This window comes from Eschrichtius robustus, chromosome 10 (assembly GCF_028021215.1).
Source record: "Eschrichtius robustus isolate mEscRob2 chromosome 10, mEscRob2.pri, whole genome shotgun sequence".
Classification (NCBI taxonomy): Eukaryota; Metazoa; Chordata; class Mammalia; order Artiodactyla; family Eschrichtiidae; genus Eschrichtius; species Eschrichtius robustus.
Genome location: NC_090833.1, coordinates 3,675,077 through 3,692,598, shown reverse-complemented (window position 1 = coordinate 3,692,598; position 17,522 = coordinate 3,675,077). Strand labels below are relative to the sequence as shown.

Below are 17,522 nucleotides of genomic sequence, written 5' to 3'. Positions count from 1 at the left end.
GCATCTCTGTCCCACCAGGCAGAGGGAACCACCGCAGGGCTCTGAAGCCCCTCTAATCCTGGGCCTGCACCACGGCCTTGGGGCCCCACGCCCGCCAGGGGCATCCCAGGGCTGAGGCTGACCGCAGATGCAGGAACCCCGGCAGACATATTCGCTGTGTGCTCAGGGACCAAGAGCCCACAGGGTATCCAGCTGGTAGGCTCTGCTCGCCCCGACTCAGGAGAGCGGCATATCCGGCGACATTTCCACTTCACCCATCTCCCAGGAGAAGCAGGGTGAAACCCGGTCTGTTGCAGCGGCCAGCATCAGCCCAGGTTCTCTGGAAAACTGTACCCCGACCACACCTACCCGAGCTGAGTGTATTTGCAATCCAGGCTGTCTGCATCCCTGCGGGCTGGCGGCCAAGGTACTTGGATGTGCGGGTGAAGAAACCCCGGTTAGGGCCGAGCACACGCCACCTTTATTAAAAACTGCCCAAACCCTCTTACAAAGGAGGCGGCTGGTGCCAGGGAGTGTGGTGCCCCTCAAGGGAGGTGGGACATGAAACCAGAGAGAGCCTAGACCTGGTCGATTTCAAAGGCTCACTCAGGGTCCTGAGCGAGGAATTGGCTCCGTGTGGCTGGGGGACATCACAGCACCCAGGACCTCTGCAGCCAGAGAAAAGGGGTCCGGGATGCCTTGCACACGAGTGTTAGAAGTGCAACTTTAAGGGCAACAGGCAACAGAAGGGGGACAGAGGGGGAATTTGAGGTACTGGGCGGGGCTGAGACTCCAGAGCCCGCCGCAAGGCACGTGTGCTGGGTGAGGCCTGCCGGGCCCTGTCTTCTTCCACCTCTGGTCTCCCCTCCTCCTGTCCTGCTGTTCTTGGGCCACAGGCTGTGTGATCTTGGCGTTCTCCTCATATGCACACCGCCCTTCACAGTTTACAAAGGCCTTTACAGGCCCATTTTCCCATTGGATTCTGCCGGCAGATTGAGAGGCAGACAGCACAGGGCTGGTCTCGCTTAAGGCTTGAGAAGTGAGGCTCCGGTGAGCTGGGCGCTCACTGGGGTCCCCCCTATCCACGGCAGCCCCGGCTCAGCCGTCAGCTTCTCAGCCAGTCGGTGTCCTTGTCCAGGGTAGAAAAGCGGATCAGCTTCAGGCTGGGGGGCTGGGGCTTCCTGTCATCCCAGAGGTACTCGGGGGACAGCACTTTGGAGGGCTTATGCGAGATGAAGCGGCGGTTCAGGTGACTCTCCTCCTGCCAGGCTGCCATGATGCCGTTGGCCTTGTCTGCCAGGATGCCCATGTGGCAGCCCCTGGTAAAGTCGTACACCCTGGCCACCCGCCCCCCGAAGACCGCCCCGCCATAATAGAAGTCCCCCTCACCACCCGCCACAAAGGCGGTGGAAAGAGGCCGGCGCTCGTAGGGGAACTGCTGGCGGGGGACAGCGAAGTAGCCGGGATGAATGGCAGCTACCAGGTCCCCCAAGGTCTCGGGGCCCCACGGGTTCCGGAACACCATGTCCACATCGAGGCAGAAGAGGTAGTCGATCTCCCGGTGCGCCCTCTCCACAATGTGCTGGCTGATGGTCTCCATCCGGCGTGTGGAGATTTCCTCCCAGCGGGAGTGCCCCTGGATGGGGATGATGCTGGCAAGGCGGCCGGAGCCCAGCCGGACCCGAGGAATGGCCGTGGGGTCGTTAGTGAAGACATAGTAGTGCACCCGGAACCCCTGCATGAAGAACTGCTCGGCTGACTCCAGGAAGTGCTGGACGAACTGGGTGTACCTGGTGGAGAGAATCCCATCATGCACCGTGGCCTCAGCAGGGCCGCTGCCTGGGTCCCCACTATGTGCTGGCACCACACGGACAGGGCTGGGGTTGGCCAGGCTGGGGTCCACCTCCCAGCTTCCCATCTCAAGAAGTCACTCAGGTCTGCCCCTCGGGGTCCTTGTCTGTCAAATTCCCACAATCTTAGTACCAACCTCTTAAGACCGTCCTAATAATGATGCTTGATGACTCATATTCACAGACTGAGCTAACTTTTATCGAGCACTTACTAAGTGCCAGGCAGTGTTCTAAGGGATTCTTCTCTCCTTCTAGCCTCATAAACTCCCTAGAAGGCAGGGACCACAGTCCCCACTTCCTAGGCACAGACACTGAGGCTCAGAGAGAGGAAAGTAGCCAAGAAGCGGGGAAGTGGCTGAGTCAAGGGAAGGTGAGTGGCGCTGGGTGCTGGGTGCTGGGTGCCGACGGGGCCGGTGGTGGTGGGGGGGTCCCCTGACCCCCGCTGGGCCATCCATCATCTGGCCAGTGCTCAGCTGCTGGGGACCCATTAGGGTCCCTCTCTCAGGAGTCCCAGAAAGGGACCCAGAGGGCAGCTGCCAGGTGATGGCTCCTAAAGGAAAGGGCAGGCGGGGTGAGGAAGGAGAGGGGAAAACAGGAGGTGTCCAGAGAGCCCGCAGGCTGGAGGCTGGAGGAGAGAGGGTCCCCAGGGCAGGGCCAGCTCTGCCTGGCTCTCTTGACCTGCCTGTGGCCTGCCCACGGACCCCCAATTCTATGAGGTGGTCTGGGGGGCTTTCCACTCCTTCACGCCTGCCTGGACGCTTCAGGGGAAGCAGAAGGGGTGAAGGGACAAGGGTGCCTCCTGACAAAGGCTCCCGGTGCTTCCTCACCTGGGCTGCCTCCCCCTCCCCCCCTTCCATGCCAGGGCCAGACCCCCTTCCTCCAGGAAGCTCCCCTCCCACCAGCATACTCCACTCTGTACCTTCCCACCTGCACAGCACCTGGTTCAGGGCCTCCCTGGTGCCCGGGTTGGGGGCCTGTCTCTCCCCGGACTATAAATTCCTGGGGTTCAGAATTTATAACCCCCCCTCCCCCCAGCCCAGCCCAGCCCAGCCCACTACTCACTTCCCCACGGCAAACACCGTGACCCCGACGGTCAGGTTCAGCGGCTGGTAGATACGATGCAGAAGCTCGGGGTCGAAGGTTCCCTCGGAGACAATGGGCGCCAACCAGGGTGTGAGGGTCAGGAGCTCTGTGGGCCTGGCAGCAGAGGAGGCCGTGGGGGCTGAGACCCTCCCCTGGGGAAAGCCTCCCTCTCATCTTGGCCCTGCCAAAGCTGTGTGGCCCTGGGCAGCTTCATCCCTGTCTCTGGGCCCCAGGATCCTCATGTGGAAAGTGGGGATAGTCATAGCTACTTCCCAGCGTGGTCAAGAGGACCAGGAGTTAATGCATGTCCAGTGTCTAGAGGAGCCTGGCACTTCCGGTGCCCGCTAAGTGCCTCGGAGACGGGGCTCATCAGCATCATCATCAACGATGGATCGAGCACGACTGTGCAGAAGGCACAGTGCTCCGCGTTATTATTATCATTATTTTTGGCCTCGCCACGCAGCTTGAGGGATCTGAGTTCCCTGACCACGGATTGAACCCAGGCCCTCAGCAATGAGAGCACGGAGCCCTAAGCACTTGGACTGCCAGGGAATTCCCTGCTCTGCATTTGGCAAACACCGTCTCATCTCATCCTCCAACCTCCTATCGGGTGGGTATTATTATTATCCACCTGTGCAGAAGAAGCCCAGAGGGGTTGGGTAACCTGTCCAAGGTCACACAGCTAGTGACAGAGCTGGACTGGAGCCCAGGTCCCAGACTACCCAGACCCCGAGGCCAGTGGACACCTCCAGTACCCCAACTTCCAGATCAGAGGCCTGTGCCCCCGCCTCCACCCCAGGTCTCTCCATTCTGTGCCCACGCCCTAACCAACACCTACTTTTGCTCCAGCAGCTTGGGCTGAGGGTACTGTGACCTGCAACCAAGAAGGGTGAGTGGTTAAGGGGAGGCAGCCCCCAACCCCGGGGCCACAAAGGGGGAAGTAACAGTCTGCTTACGGTGTCACGGGCTGGAATGGCTTCTCCCCCTTGTACTGCAGCTTCATGTTGCTGGTGGGAGAGGTGAGACAGAGCCATTAGTGCCGGTGAGGGGCAGAAACACTCAGCAGGGAAGGATGAGGTCGAGGTGAAGCACCCCATGGGACAGGCACCCCCAACCCCCCAGACACCCTTGACCCTCCCCCACTGCTCTGTCCACTCTGTCGGGGCGGGACTCCTATAGAGGCGGTCTGTCCAGGGTCACCGTGTGGCAGGGCAGGGCAGTGATTCCAGCCTGGTACCATTTGTCTCCAAAGTCTTTTTCTGTCTCTCTTTCAAACGTATTGCTCTGGAAGAGCCTGGGCACTGGGGAGGAGGTCTGGGGAGCTGCAAAGGTCCGGTGAGCCCACTTCTGCCACTTTCTAGCCTGGGTGGGCGCGTTGCTTAACCTGAACCTATGGTGATGGTCAGTTGAAGGACCCAGTTACACAACCACCAATCAAGGCATCGCTGTGAAGGCACGGATTCTGTAGATGTCAGTAACATCTACACCAGTTGACCTCGTGTACAGATCATCCTCCATGGCCTGATACGGTCAGTTGAAAAGCTATAGCATAGAACTGAGGTTTCGCTGAAGAAGAAATTCTGCCGGTGGACAGCAGCGTCAGCTCCTGCCGAAGAGTTCCAGCCCACCCTTCCCGACGGCCCGCTCCGTGGGTTTCAGACTGGCTCGGCCACCCCCCAGTCGTGGAAGCCGACTGCTTTCAATCAATCAGTCAGCCAGTCAGTCTCCCTCCCTCTTCCTGGTCCTGTTTCTTTAGTGGAACGCTGACTGATACACCCATTTTCCCTCATCTGTAAAATGAGGCAGCACCCTTAACCCTTAGAGCTGTCGTGAGAGGTAAGACAGGTATGTGAGTCGGGGCCTGTCAGCCAGGGCCCAGCACGGAGCGAATGCTAAGCGCAGCACCCTGGCCCCTTCTTGGCAGGCTGTCTGTGTGGCCAGCCTCCACTAGCTGCGGCCAACCTGGGGGGATTAGGAAGGAGGGCTGATTAAGGACGGAGGTGGCCGGCGACAGGGTCAGACACAGGAGGCCGCCGGTGACATGCCTCTGGCTCTGCCACCAGCTGGCTGGAGAGACCAGGGGCCGGACATCTCACTCCTCGGGGTTTAGTTCCCTCACCCTTAAAATGGGGACAATAATGTCACTCCCCAGGGTGGAAGTGAGGCCTGGGGAAGGGAAAGACTTGCCCAAGGCCACCCAGGGACCGGGTCAGAACCTGTTCCGGCAGAGGCCTGAGCTCGCCTGTAAGGCTCAGACCACCTGAGGACGTGGGTGCCTGCCATTCACTTGGGTCTCTTCAGTACGTCTCCTACGATGGGATGGCTTAAGCCTCCTGGAGCTTTCCTAGTTTTTTCAGTCTGTGCTTTGTGTGTGTGGTAAGATATACATAACAAAGATTTCCCATTTTAACCATTTGAAAGTATACAGTTCAGGGGCATTAAAGGACATTCACATTGTTGGGCAACCATCACCACCATCCATGTCCAGAAGTTTTTCATCGTCCCAAACTGAGACCCTGTCCCCCTGAGACACTGACTCCCCATTCCCTCTCCCAGCCCCTGGTAACTATTATTCCTACTTCTGTCTCTATAAATATGACTATTCCAGAGACCTCTTAGAAGTGAAACCCTATTACAGTTTTCCTTCTGTGATCAGTCTATACTCTGGAAGCAACAATTTTTAAAAGTTGATCCATCCAGTTGGCCCCCTGCCCTAGTTTCACACAGACAAGCACATTTCAGGTCCCTGCTCAGAAAGAGATAGGGGGACTTCCCCGGCCATCCAGTGGTTAAGACTCCACACCTCCAGTGCAGGGGGTGTGGGTTTGATTCCTGGTAGGGGAACTAAGATCCTGCGTGCTGCATAGCACAGCCAAAAATAAATAAAGAAGACAACATCTTCAAAAAGAAAAAAGAAAAAGAAGAAAAGAAAGTGATGGGACTCTGAGAAGGTGGTCAGAAGTGAGAAGGGGAAAGGGGCCCTTGTGCCACACTTCCCTGGCCATCGGTATTTCCCTTCCCCCCACCAGCCTGGACGTGCTCTGCTCTGGCCACTTTAAAGGGTTAGACATAAGAATTCCAAAGCCACAGATGAGCCAGAGCCAAAAAAAGGAACTTCACATTTCCCAACCTCTGAAGGTCATGAAACTAAAAGTAAAGAAGAGATCCAAATGAACAGAGGGGAAGATGTGACCATTTCAAACAAACAATAATCTCCAACTTTAATCTATTAAAAAAAAAAACAAAACTCAGTAGAACCAAAAGATAGACAAACTGCAAAGAAAAAAAATGTAGCAAGTACTTTCGGCCAAGGGTGGTGATAGAGGACCCACCAACAGGCCAAGGAGAGAAGGTGCTGGAGCAGGCGGGTCACCAAAGAGGAAATTCAGTTAATGGGAAGGCGTGGGGGAGGTGAGAGCCTGGTAGGAATCAAAGAAATGAAATTTAAACCACATCACATTTCCCATGTCTGGAGTCAGCAAGGTGGTTTGCTTTTTGTTTTTCATAGCACCTAATACTTCCAGCACCAGCCCCGGTGCAATGCAGCTGCCGTGGGGTGGTGGGGTGGTGGTGTATCTGTGCGAGTTCGAGTGTGTGTGTGCCATGGTCCCCCTGGAGAGCAACCTGACGCGATGGATGGACACCTCAGCCATACCCTTTGGCTCAGAAACTTACCAAAGGAAAGGATCTTTACGATGGAAAAAGCTGCATATCCAAAGTTGCTCATTACAAACTAATTTAGAATGCTGGGAAACTGCAAACAACCTAAATGCCGCAAACTTGTTGGTGGGAAAGGGAGAGGGATTCAAGAATTAGGGCCCAGTCCCTGGGTGGAATAAAAGGATGGTGACCAGACGCCAAAAAAGAAAGCCAATTCTGGGGAAACTGGATAAAAATCACAAAAACATTGTGGCCACAGCTACTTTCAACATCAAGCAGCCTTTCTGCTTTTTAGAACAATCTGTTCAAATAGAAAGCGTAGCAACCAACGAGCTGACAATGAACTTTGGAGTCAGAGTATGACTTGGACCAGCAAGACACAAGAGGGTATTTTTTTTTTCCTTTGTCTTTTCTGTTATCCAGCCTCCTAATTTACTGTATTCTATGTTTATAATAGTGAAACACACTTTGTTGTTAGTTAGTAGTCTATGACCCAGATTTTAAACTTTCCTTTTGCTGTCATGAAAAACAAGACTGGGTGGCCAAATGTCCCCTTGAGACTGTCCCAAATCACCTTTTTCACTCTTTTTTTTTTTGGACTTGGAAAATTATTGTTATTAGCTTTAGTCTGATGACATGGAGGACTTGGCTGGGAAACACACTGGTTCTTATAAACCAGCACTTATTTGGGGCATGAAACAAACCACGGTGAGAGGAGGCCACTGGGATCAGGCCGTCGCTGTCACAGAACAACCTGCCCAGGGCGGAGAATTATTCGCTAATGACAGTTGAACGACAACAGCGCTGGGGCGATCTGAACGGCAGACTGTTTGATCCCATCTTGGCAAGTCTGAGATACATTTGATATCGGATATAAAAAGTGACGCAATCAGTAGGAATCATTTCAAGTTCTAGATTCATCTATAACCAAATCTTTTTCACTCTTAACTGACAAAATGTCAGATTTGTTATGTGGGGGAGACTGATGATGTGTCCATTTGTTCTTTGAAGCCACAGAGAACACAAAATTGAGCAAAATGTCAAGTCCTGGACTTCCCTGGTGGCGCAATGGTTAAGAATCCGCCTGCCAATGCAGGGGACACGGGTTCGATCCCTGGTCCAGGGAGATCCCACAGGCCACGGAGCAACTAAGACTGTGAGCCACAACTACTGAGCCCGCGTGCCATAACTACTGAGGCCCGTGCACCTAGAGCCCGTGCTCCGCAACAAGAGAAGCCACCGCAATGAGAAGCCCGCGCATCTCAACGAAGAGTGGCCCCGGTCGCCACAACTAGAGAAAGCCCGCGTGCAGCTAAGAAGACCCAACGCAGCCAAAAATAAAAATAAAAAATAAAATAAATAAATAAATTTGTTAAAAAAAAAAAGCCAAGTCCTAAAAGCACTCTTTCCTGAGCATCTCCTACGTGCCAGGTGCGACACCAGGATATTTACAGGCATCATCGCGGTACCCCATGCTCTGCCTGGCTCGGGAGGGGCACCTCTATCATCCCATTTTACAGATACAGCAAAGTGAGGCTCAGAGCTATGCAACGTGCTCAAGGTCAGAACTGTGGAGGGGGCACTGCAAGGACACCCAAGGACTGAAACGGGGGAATTTCACTCCACATTTGTGGCAGCTCATAAATTACCTACATGCTTATCACACTGCTCAGAATCATGAGCTTAGGACCTAAGAACCTACAAAGTGACCTTAAAACCCCTCTCATCACCTCCACTCCGGGGGCCCCCAATATTCCCTGGACCATACTTACAAGATCTCTGGGCAGGGGAGATAATAGGGGACATAGGAGACCGACAGCCAGTTCTCGACATACACCCTGGGAAGGAAATAACACCTGTTGACTTGACTTTGCACCTGAGGCTGAAAACTCACTTTGCTGCATGTTAGCGGGAATGCAGGCCCCGAGTGGTGCACCTGGGATACACCTCCCCTCGCCGCCCCCCCCCCCCCCGCCCCGCCCCCGCCCAATCATTCCTTGGGTCTGGCTGACCTCGGAGGACAAAGCCTCCTGGTGTTCTGCAATGAGTCATTAGCCATGCAGCCATTCATTCCCGGGACAGGAATGTTCTTGACGCCAGGCCCTGCACACGAGGTGCTGGTGGTGGGGGGCAGCCCCCAGAGCTTTGTGGGAAGAACACATAGGGTGAATTCTGGAGCATAAACAGGAGTGCCTCATTAACATGGCTAGAAGAATAGTCCAGGCAGAGGAAAGAGCAAGTGCAAAGGCCAGGAGGCCACTGCAAAGCAAAATCCATAAGCCAGGCTAGTTCAGTCTCACTGGGGCTGGGGTGAAGGGACAGGTGCACCGAGAGAGGTGGGTGGGACCTGGGAATCCTGTGAAGGGGTCAAGGTTTGGGGGTTGAGATGCTGAGAGAGGCAGGGGTCTGGGGTAGGGAGGGAGGGCTCCACGGGGCATGCTCACCACAGAGAGCAGAGGGCTATGCCCACCAGCAGGCAGAACCCCAGGCCCAGGGCTATTCTGGTGCAGTGCATCGCTGGGTGGGTAGCATCTGAGCCTGGGTACCTGCGGAGTCTGGGTGTGCCAGCCCACCTCTCTCAGGGGTGTCAGGCTCGGAGCCTGTGTCTCCGGGGTCCAGGAAACACCTGCAAAGGAATGCTCCTGAGCCACAGGACAGTGGCCCCATTTTTGCTGCCCTGCCCTCCCCTGGGCGGCCCCACCAGGGGAATGTGGATTCCAGTTTCCTCCTGGTCCTGCTGGACCCAGGCCCAGATCTGGCAGTTCTGAGGGACAGAGGCTCAGGACTCAGCCAAAGCCTGCTGCTGTGCCTTGCGAAAGGCGACCGGCTCCCTGCCTTGTCTCTCAGGTCTCCCTGCTGACCTCCTGTGATGAGCTAAGGGCGGCCATCCTAGGGACTAGGGCAACAGCGCTTGGTGGTGGGGGGGGGGGGGGGAGGCGGGGCTTGGAGAAGGATTCCAGGGGAAACTGCGAGGACGCCGGAAATCAAGCCCAGAGCCCGCACCGCGGGGACACACTCGGCCTGGGGAGGGGGTGGTGCGCGGAGAGGGGCGGCATAGATCCCCCGGGATGGGGGTGGGGGCAGGGGTGGTAGCAGCGCATTCCTCCGGGAGAGGGGGCCTGGGCTCTCCCGGGACCGCGGGAACGCGCTTCAGCTCTCACCCGCTCGGCGGTAACCTTGGGCAAGGCGCTCTCCTGCCCGCTCCACCACAGCCTCGGCGTCCTCCTCAGCTACAGGGGGCTTGGTGCGGTGGCAAGACGCAATCCGCACCGCCCCTGATGTGCGGGAAGGGCTCTAAAGCGCTGGGTCCGGCCCGGGTCACTGAGAGCGCGGGACCCCTGACAGCTCTGCGGGGGTCCGCCCGAGGTCAGACAAAGATCCCCGGGCCGGAGTTTTGGGGCTTTGGCCCCGGCTCGCCCGGTGGCCTCTGGCAGGCCCGCTCCCTCTCCCTCTCCCTCCCTCTGCGGACCTCCGTTTCCCCACCCGGGCTTGGGGCGCGGCGTCCTCCAAAGCTCCGCGTCGACCGTCGGCTCCGCTGGTTTCTTCCTCCCGTGGGGCCCAGGCCGCCGGGGCCGCTCCGCCGACGCAGAACCACGCCCGAGCTTCGGCCGCCCCAGCCGGGGATCTGCACCCAGGAGCTTGGGGCCGAGACGCGCACCTCGACTTCGGCCGGCCACTGCAGGCTCCGGGCTCGCGGCGCTGCTCCTCCGGCCGGGCGCGGGGCGGGGACAGGGAGCGGCGGGGGAGCGCGACTGTCCCTGCGGGCTGCAGACTCAGCCCCTTGCGGCCGGACCAGCGTTAGAACGGACGGAGGGGCGCAGCCCGGCCCTGAAAACAGGGTCTCGGTTCGCCTGCAGTCCGGCGAAACCCAGGGCCTGTCGGGCGCCTTTTAGTAGCGCGCTGGGTGGGGCCTGACTCAGGGCCCGCCGGGGTCGGGGCCGGGCGGGGCTCGGGGGAGGGGAAAGGAGCCGCGCGCCCCGCCCACCGGCCGCAGCCCCACCTACCCACCTACGTGCCCCGCCCACCTACCGCTGCTCCTCCTACCCGCCCGCCCGCCCCGCCCCGCCCCGCCCCGCCCCGCCCCGCCCCGCCCCGCCCACCAGCTGCAGCCCCCAGTCGCCAGGGGTACACGCGCGCCGGGGTCCCAGGGCCTTTAACCTCTGCTGGCTACCTGGGCCGTGGCCTCCGACGCAGGGGACCCACCTTCCAGGCGAGGAGCGCGCGTCAGGGAACTCCGGGCTGGGGTGCGGGCTTGAGAAATCAGGGAAACGATTTGAGGGAAAAACTTTATTGTTTCTAGAAGAGCCTCGAAGCAATCACCGGATGGGAAACCAGTTGGACGTCGTACTTAGACTTTCCGGGTTAGGATCATCATTCTTTTGCTCAGGGCCCCTGAGGCTGGCACGCCGGCCTGGAGACCGTGAGCGGCTCCCGGAATCCCTCGGAGCCTCTGTTTCCTCCCCTGTGAAGGGAGTTGGCCATACTTTCCTACCAAGGCCTGTCCGAGTTATATTGACCCTGGTTCATCCCAGGGACTCCAGGAGCCCCAGGGGGACCGTCTTATATGTCTCCAAGTGTAGGCCAAGCGCAGAGGGTGGAGGCAGAGGCGTGGCGACGGAGGGGGCATTCAGAGGGACAAAAAGGAAGGCCCCCTGATGGTAAATACGGGAGCAGTAACAAGGGCCGGGGAGAAACCCGATACAATTAGGATGAGGTGAAAGCTATAGGCATTCAGTAGAAACCGCAATTCGAATTGTGAATTTTGATCTTTCCCCGGCTGGGCTGTCTATGGATTATGCGGTGGGGCTGTCTATGGATTATGCGGTGGGATACTCTCGTGGTGCTGGGCAGCGTGGTGGCAACTCTGTCAGCCACTCCATCACCAGGCTAAACAAGGATACACTTACGACCATTCTGTACCCTGAAAACCATTCTGTTTTTCACTTTCAGTATAGTATTCAGTAAATTACATGAGATGTTCAGCTCTATTATAATATAAACTGCCAGCTAAGGTACGTATTCTGAGCAAGTTTAAGGTAGGTTAGGCTAAGCTATGATGTTCAGTATGTTCTCACCTTAGGATGGGTTTATCAGGATGTAACCCCACTGTAAGTCGAGGAATATCTGTGCAGAGAAACAGCATGGGAGACAAAACAATAATCAAGGCTCAGAGAGGTTATAGCTTTGTTCAAGGTCACAATGATGCAGCTTAAAGTTGCAAACGCAGATCTGCCTGGTGCATGGGCACAGCGTCCCAGGTCCTTTGTGGGTGTCATTGCCTGTGTCCTTGGGATTTCCCTTGAGGACCTCAGGTTCCAGTAAGGCAGGGTTTTTTTCCCCCAGAGTCTGCAGGGGCCAGGCACAGGCCCGGGGAACTTGTGACCTATGGCTGAAAGGTCGTGCTTCCATTTTTAGCTGCAAACACCTGGTTCCCTGGGACCTGGTCTGGGACCAACTGATTGGTTTTTCTCATTCAGTTTGTGTTTTTACAAAGTTCTCTGGTGTACCTTCTGGACACTGGTCCCTCCCTGGTAATAAAGAGGTGAGCCAGGGACTTCCCTGGTGGTCCAGTGGTTAAGACTCTGCGCTTCCACTGCAGGGGGCATGGGTTCAATCCCTGGTCTGGGAACTAAGATCCCACATGCTGTGCGCAGGGGCAGACCCAGCCCTGGGGTCCTGGCAGACACACCAGCATTCTGTCAACAGGCAACAGCCATCCCCTGGCCAAACCAGCATTCCCTGTTTTTCCTGTCACCCCTCCCGCCAGGAGAGGACAAATTCAGCCTAAGGACAGCCTCAAGGCTGGTCTGGGAGGAGCTGGGTGAAAAGGTGAGGGAAGATAAAAGGTCCCTGGACTCTCCTCTTGGGGGGTGACTCGGCAATAGGACCCTGCTACCCTCCCCTTCAACTGAGTTTATCTACTTCTAGAAACCAGAGAAAACAGCTAGAGACATATATAAACTGCTTATATGCATCGATGGTCATCTGTGCCTGTCTCTGAGAGCCCTGCAGGGGACACCCCCAGGGGCTGGCAGGGGGAATCTGGTGTCCTGGCAGTGGGAACACTCAAGACAGCGGCCCTCACTGCCCTCACCACCGCTTAGTGGGCTATGACCGAGTTAGTGGGATAGCTGGGACTTTTAAGTAAAATGGAAAACATTGGAGGGTAGCCCTCCCAGGATGAGCCAGTGTTTCATGGCCTATGAGTGTGTGTGTGTGTGTGTGTGTGTGTGTGTGTGTGTATACACTGTTTCAGATGTGAAGTGGTGAAGTGTGTTCCAGATGAGGATAGGCCAGGGAACAGGCCACAGCCTGTCTGTGTCGGGGAGGGCCTCTGACATCCCTGCTCAGGACTCCATTTCCCAAGAGGAGGCGGAGCCAGTCAAGGGAAAGGGGATGCAGGGGAGGGGAAGCCTTGTGCCTTTGGACCAGAGGGATCTGGCTTTAACCCCAGGGCTGCTACTCACAGGCCAGGAGGGATCTTGGCATCTCAGTTTCCCACTTAGAACGAGGGGGAACTGTAGTCCCCAGCTCAGAGGTTCTTGTACAGATGCACGAGGTCTGCCCTCAAGCTCTGGGCCCACATTAATGCAGCTGGAGGATGGCTGAACCTTCGTCCCAGGGCCTCACCAGGCAGTGACCTCACCCAGCCAGCTGCTGTGAGCCAGGCAGGCTCTTGGGTCACCTAGCAGCCTGGCCCCAGCAGCCTCCTTGCAGCTCTTGGGCAAGCCCTCATCCACTGTGAGGGCTGTGAGGAAGAGTCCAACTTCTTCCTTTGCATGTGAATATCCAGTTGTCCCAGTACCATTTATTGAAAAAAAACTATTCTTTCCCCATTGAATTGTCTGGTTGCTTGTCAAAAATCAATTGACTACAAATGCGAAGGTTTGTTTATGGACTCTCAATTCTATTCCATTGATTTGTTATGTCTGTCTTTATGCCAGGACCACACTGTCTTCATTACTGTAGCTTTGTAACAAGTTTTGAAATCAGGAAGTATGCGTCCTCCACTTTTGCTCTGCTTTTTCCGTGTTGTTTTGGCTATTCTGGATCCCTTGCATTTCCAAATGAATTTCAGCATTGGCTTGTCAATTTCTGGGAAAAAAAAAAAAAATGGCAGCTGGGATTTTGCTATGGATTGCATTGAATCCGTAGTTCCATTTGGGAAGTATTGCCATCTTAATAGTATAAAGTCTTTTGATCCATGAATGTGGGATATCTTTCCATTTATTTCAGCCTTCTTTAATTGCTTTCAATAATGTTTTGTAGCTTTCATTGTATAAGTCTTATACTTTTGATCCTAAATTTATTTCTGAGTATTTTATTCTTTCGGATGCTATCATAAATTAACTCGTTTTCTTACATTCATTGTCAGATTTTTTGGCGTTAGTTTTAGAAATACAATCGATTTTTAAATTGACATATAACAGTATATTAGTTTCAGGTGTATAAGATAATGATTTGATATTTGTATATATTGCCCAATGGTCACCACAGTAAGTCTAGTTAACGTTCACCACCTCACATAGTTACACGGTTTTTTCCTTCTGATGAGGACTTTCAAGAACCACTCTCCTAGCAACTTTCAAATATTCAACACAGTATTGTTAACTCTAGTCACCATTCTGCACACTACATCCCCAGGACTTACTTATTTTATAACTGGGAGTTTGTACGTTTTGACCCTATTCATCCATTTTGCCCCCATTTACTCCCTACCTCTGGTAACCACCAATCTGTTCTCTGTATCTATGAGCCCTTATTTTTTTTTCTTTAAGATTCCACGTATAAATGAGATCATATGGTATTTGTCTTTCTCTGTCTGACTTGTTTCACTTAGCATAATACCTTCAAGGTCCATCCATATTATTGCAAATGACAGGATTTCCTTCTTTTATGGCTAAATAATATTCCATTATATACATACCACATCTTCTCTATCCATGCATCCATCAATGGATGCTTAGGCTGCTTCCTTATCTTGGCTACTGTAAATAGTGCTGCAATGAACATTGGGGTGCATGTATCTTTTTGAGTTTCATTTCCTTTGGGTAAATACCCAGAAGTGAGATTGCAGGATCACATAGTAGTTCTATTTTTAATTTTTTGAGGAACTTCCATACTGTTTTCCATTGTGGCTGCACCAATTTACATTCCCATACAATTGACTTTTTTGGTATTTATCTTGTATCCTGCAACCTTGCTGAACTTGTTTATTAGTTCTAATAGTTTCCCCCCGTATTCTCTGTGATTTCCTATATACATGGTCATGTAATTTGCAAATGGAGATAGTTTTACTTCATCCCCTCCAGTCTAGATGCCTTTTATTTCGTTTTCTTGCCTGATGGACCTCCAGTGAAATGTGGCACTGAGCTGGCAAGACTGGTCACTGCTCATCTCGTTCCTGATCTCAGGGGAGGCGTCAGTCTTTCCCCACTAAGTGTGACGTGAGCTGTGGATTGTTCCCAGATGCCCTATATCAGGCTCAGGAAGTGCCCTTCTGTTTGTAGTTTCTTGAGTGTTTTTCTCATGAAAGGATGTTGGGTTTTGTCCAATGTTTTTCTGCACTTAGTGGGAAAAGCTTTTAAGCAGCTTTTAAACCATGAAGTCATCTGCCTCCCCCTCTTCCTCTGTGTTTCTCCCTCGCCAGACACACAGAACCTCCCTGGAAGCAAATCAGAATCCAAATATTAAACACTCACTGAAAGATGGTTAAATGATTAGTGTAGCCCTCTTGATCCTGTCATCCTTGCCCTGGCTGCTGTGTAACTGGGAGTGGACCAGCCTATTGGACACCCCAAACAAGTGACAGCTAGAAATTCAAATATTAATGATGGTTTCCAGGGGTGGTGGCTCCCTCTTTCTTGCATACGCCATGATTGCCTCTTCTCTTTGCAGACCGTAGAGTGAAAATATTTAGCATCAGAGGAGAGGATTGTGCACGAAATAGCATGTATTAAGTTGTGCGCTAAAAGGTAACAATGAATGGGCAAAAGACTTGACTTCCCCAAGACATGTATTAAAGGAATGATAACATATTCTGTGCAGACCTTCCTGTTGTGGAAGTCCGCATTCAGAAAATCCTGTTTTTAGTTTATTTTTCTGAGGCCTTATATGTCCGCCTCTCTGTTCCAGGAGTCTGCATGCTGACCGTGTTGTTGGCCAGCCTCATGAGTGTAAGCTCTCTGACCACATTCTGGATCGTTACAGGTAAGAGGGCTCTGGGGGTCTTCTGTGTGTCTTTAGCCAGGACAGTGTCAGCCAGGCTTTTCTCGGAACCCCGGGCAGTGCTGGCAGAGCCCAGAAGGCAACACCAGGCTTGCATACCACCGGGCACTGAGTCTAAGGCCTCAGATAACAGTGATTGTAAAGGGGAAGCAGGAAGGACAGAGGCAAGTCAGGGCTCCACCAGGATACACCCGTGTACACACACACACGACCTATACACATGTGCGTGTAGACACACACACACGTGTGTATATGTTGTGTGTATATATAGAGAGAATTGATTTTAACATGCGGGCTCATGTGAGCAAGTGGGCTGGCAAGTCCAAAGTCTGCAGGACTGGACACTCCGGCGGGCTTCTAGATGCTGTGTCTTCTTTTTTTTTTTTTCCCCTGTAGAGTATTTAATTTAATTAATTTATTTGTTTGTTTGTTTATTTATTTTTAACATCTTTATTGGACTATAATTGCTTTACAATGGTGTGTTAGTTTCTGCTGTATAACAAAGTGAATCAGCTATACATATACATACATCCCCATATCTCCTCCCTCTTGCATCTCCCTCCCATCTTCCCTATCCCACCCCTCTAAGTGGTCACAAAGCACCGAGCTGACCTCCCTGTGCTATGCGGCTGCTTCCCACTAGCTATCTGTTTTACATTTGGTAGTGTATATATGTCGATGCTACTCTCACTTCGCCCCAGCTTCGCCCTCCCACTCCGTGTCATCAAGTCCATTCTCTGTGTCTACCTCTTTATTCCTGTCTTGCAACTAAGCTCATCAGTACCAATTTTTTTTTTCAGATTCCATATATATGCATTACCATACGGTATTTGTTTTTCTCTTTCTGACTTACTTCACTCTGTATGACAGTCTCTAGGTCCATCCACCTCACTACAAATAGTTCAACTTCGTTTCTTTTTATGGCTGAGTAATATTCCATTGTATATATGTGCCACATCTTCTTTATCCATTCATCTCTCGATGGACACTTAGGTTGCTTCCATGTCCTGGCTATTGTACATAGAGCTGCAGTGAACATTGTGGTACATGACCCTTTTTGAATTATGGTTTTCTCAGGGTATATGCCCAGTAGTGGGATTGCTGGGTCATATGGTAGTTCTATTTTTATGTTTTGAAGGAACCTCCATACTATTCTCCATAGTGGCTGTATCAATTTACATTCCCACCAACAGTGCAAGAGGGTTCCCTTTTCTCCACACCTTCTCCAGCATTTATTGTTTGTAGATTTTTTGATGATGGCCATTCTGACCAGTGTGAGGTGATACCTCATTGTAGTTTTGATTTGCATTTCTCTAATGATTAGTGATGTTGAGCATCCTTTCATGTGTTTGTTGGCAATCTGTATATCTTCTTTGGAGAAATATCTGTTTAGATCTTCTGCCCATTTTTGGATTGGGTTGTTTGTTTTTTTGATATTCAGCTGCATGAGCTGCCTGTATATTTTGGAGATTAATCCTTTGTCTGTTGCTTCATTTGCAAATATTTTCTCCCATTCTGAGGGTTGTCTTTTCATCTTGTTTATGGTTTCCTTTGCTGTGCAAAAGCTTTTAAGTTTCATTAGGTCCCATTTGTTTATTTTTGTTTTTATTTCCATTACTATAGGAGGTGGGTCAAAAAGGATCTTGCTGTGATGTATGTCATAGAGTATTCTGCCTATGTTTTCCTCTAAGAGTTTTATAGTGTCTGGCCTTACATTTAGGT

At 52.8% G+C, this 17,522-nt stretch overlaps 1 protein-coding gene across 6 annotated transcripts; it reads right to left on the bottom strand.

Moving 5' to 3' along the window:
• Nucleotides 1-442: 442 nt before the first annotated feature.
• On the bottom strand, nucleotides 443-10,341 carry GBGT1 (globoside alpha-1,3-N-acetylgalactosaminyltransferase 1 (FORS blood group)). 6 transcript variants are annotated; one of them, XM_068553789.1, is made up of 7 exons: nucleotides 10,056-10,140; nucleotides 9,017-9,198; nucleotides 8,345-8,410; nucleotides 3,869-3,919; nucleotides 3,751-3,786; nucleotides 2,892-3,026; nucleotides 443-1,769 (listed from the first exon to the last, which is right to left on the bottom strand). In XM_068553789.1, the coding sequence occupies exons 2-7, from the start codon at nucleotides 9,085-9,087 to the stop codon at nucleotides 1,085-1,087; spliced, it is 1,044 nt and encodes a 347-aa protein (XP_068409890.1). In that variant the 5' UTR covers nucleotides 9,088-9,198; nucleotides 10,056-10,140; the 3' UTR covers nucleotides 443-1,084. The 6 variants fall into 6 exon arrangements, with proteins under 6 accessions (XP_068409890.1, XP_068409892.1, XP_068409893.1 ...); XM_068553791.1 differs by having other exon boundaries at nucleotides 10,042-10,126; XM_068553792.1 differs by lacking the exon at nucleotides 10,056-10,140 and adding an exon at nucleotides 9,734-10,029.
• Between the last annotated feature and the right edge of the window lie 7,181 nt (nucleotides 10,342-17,522).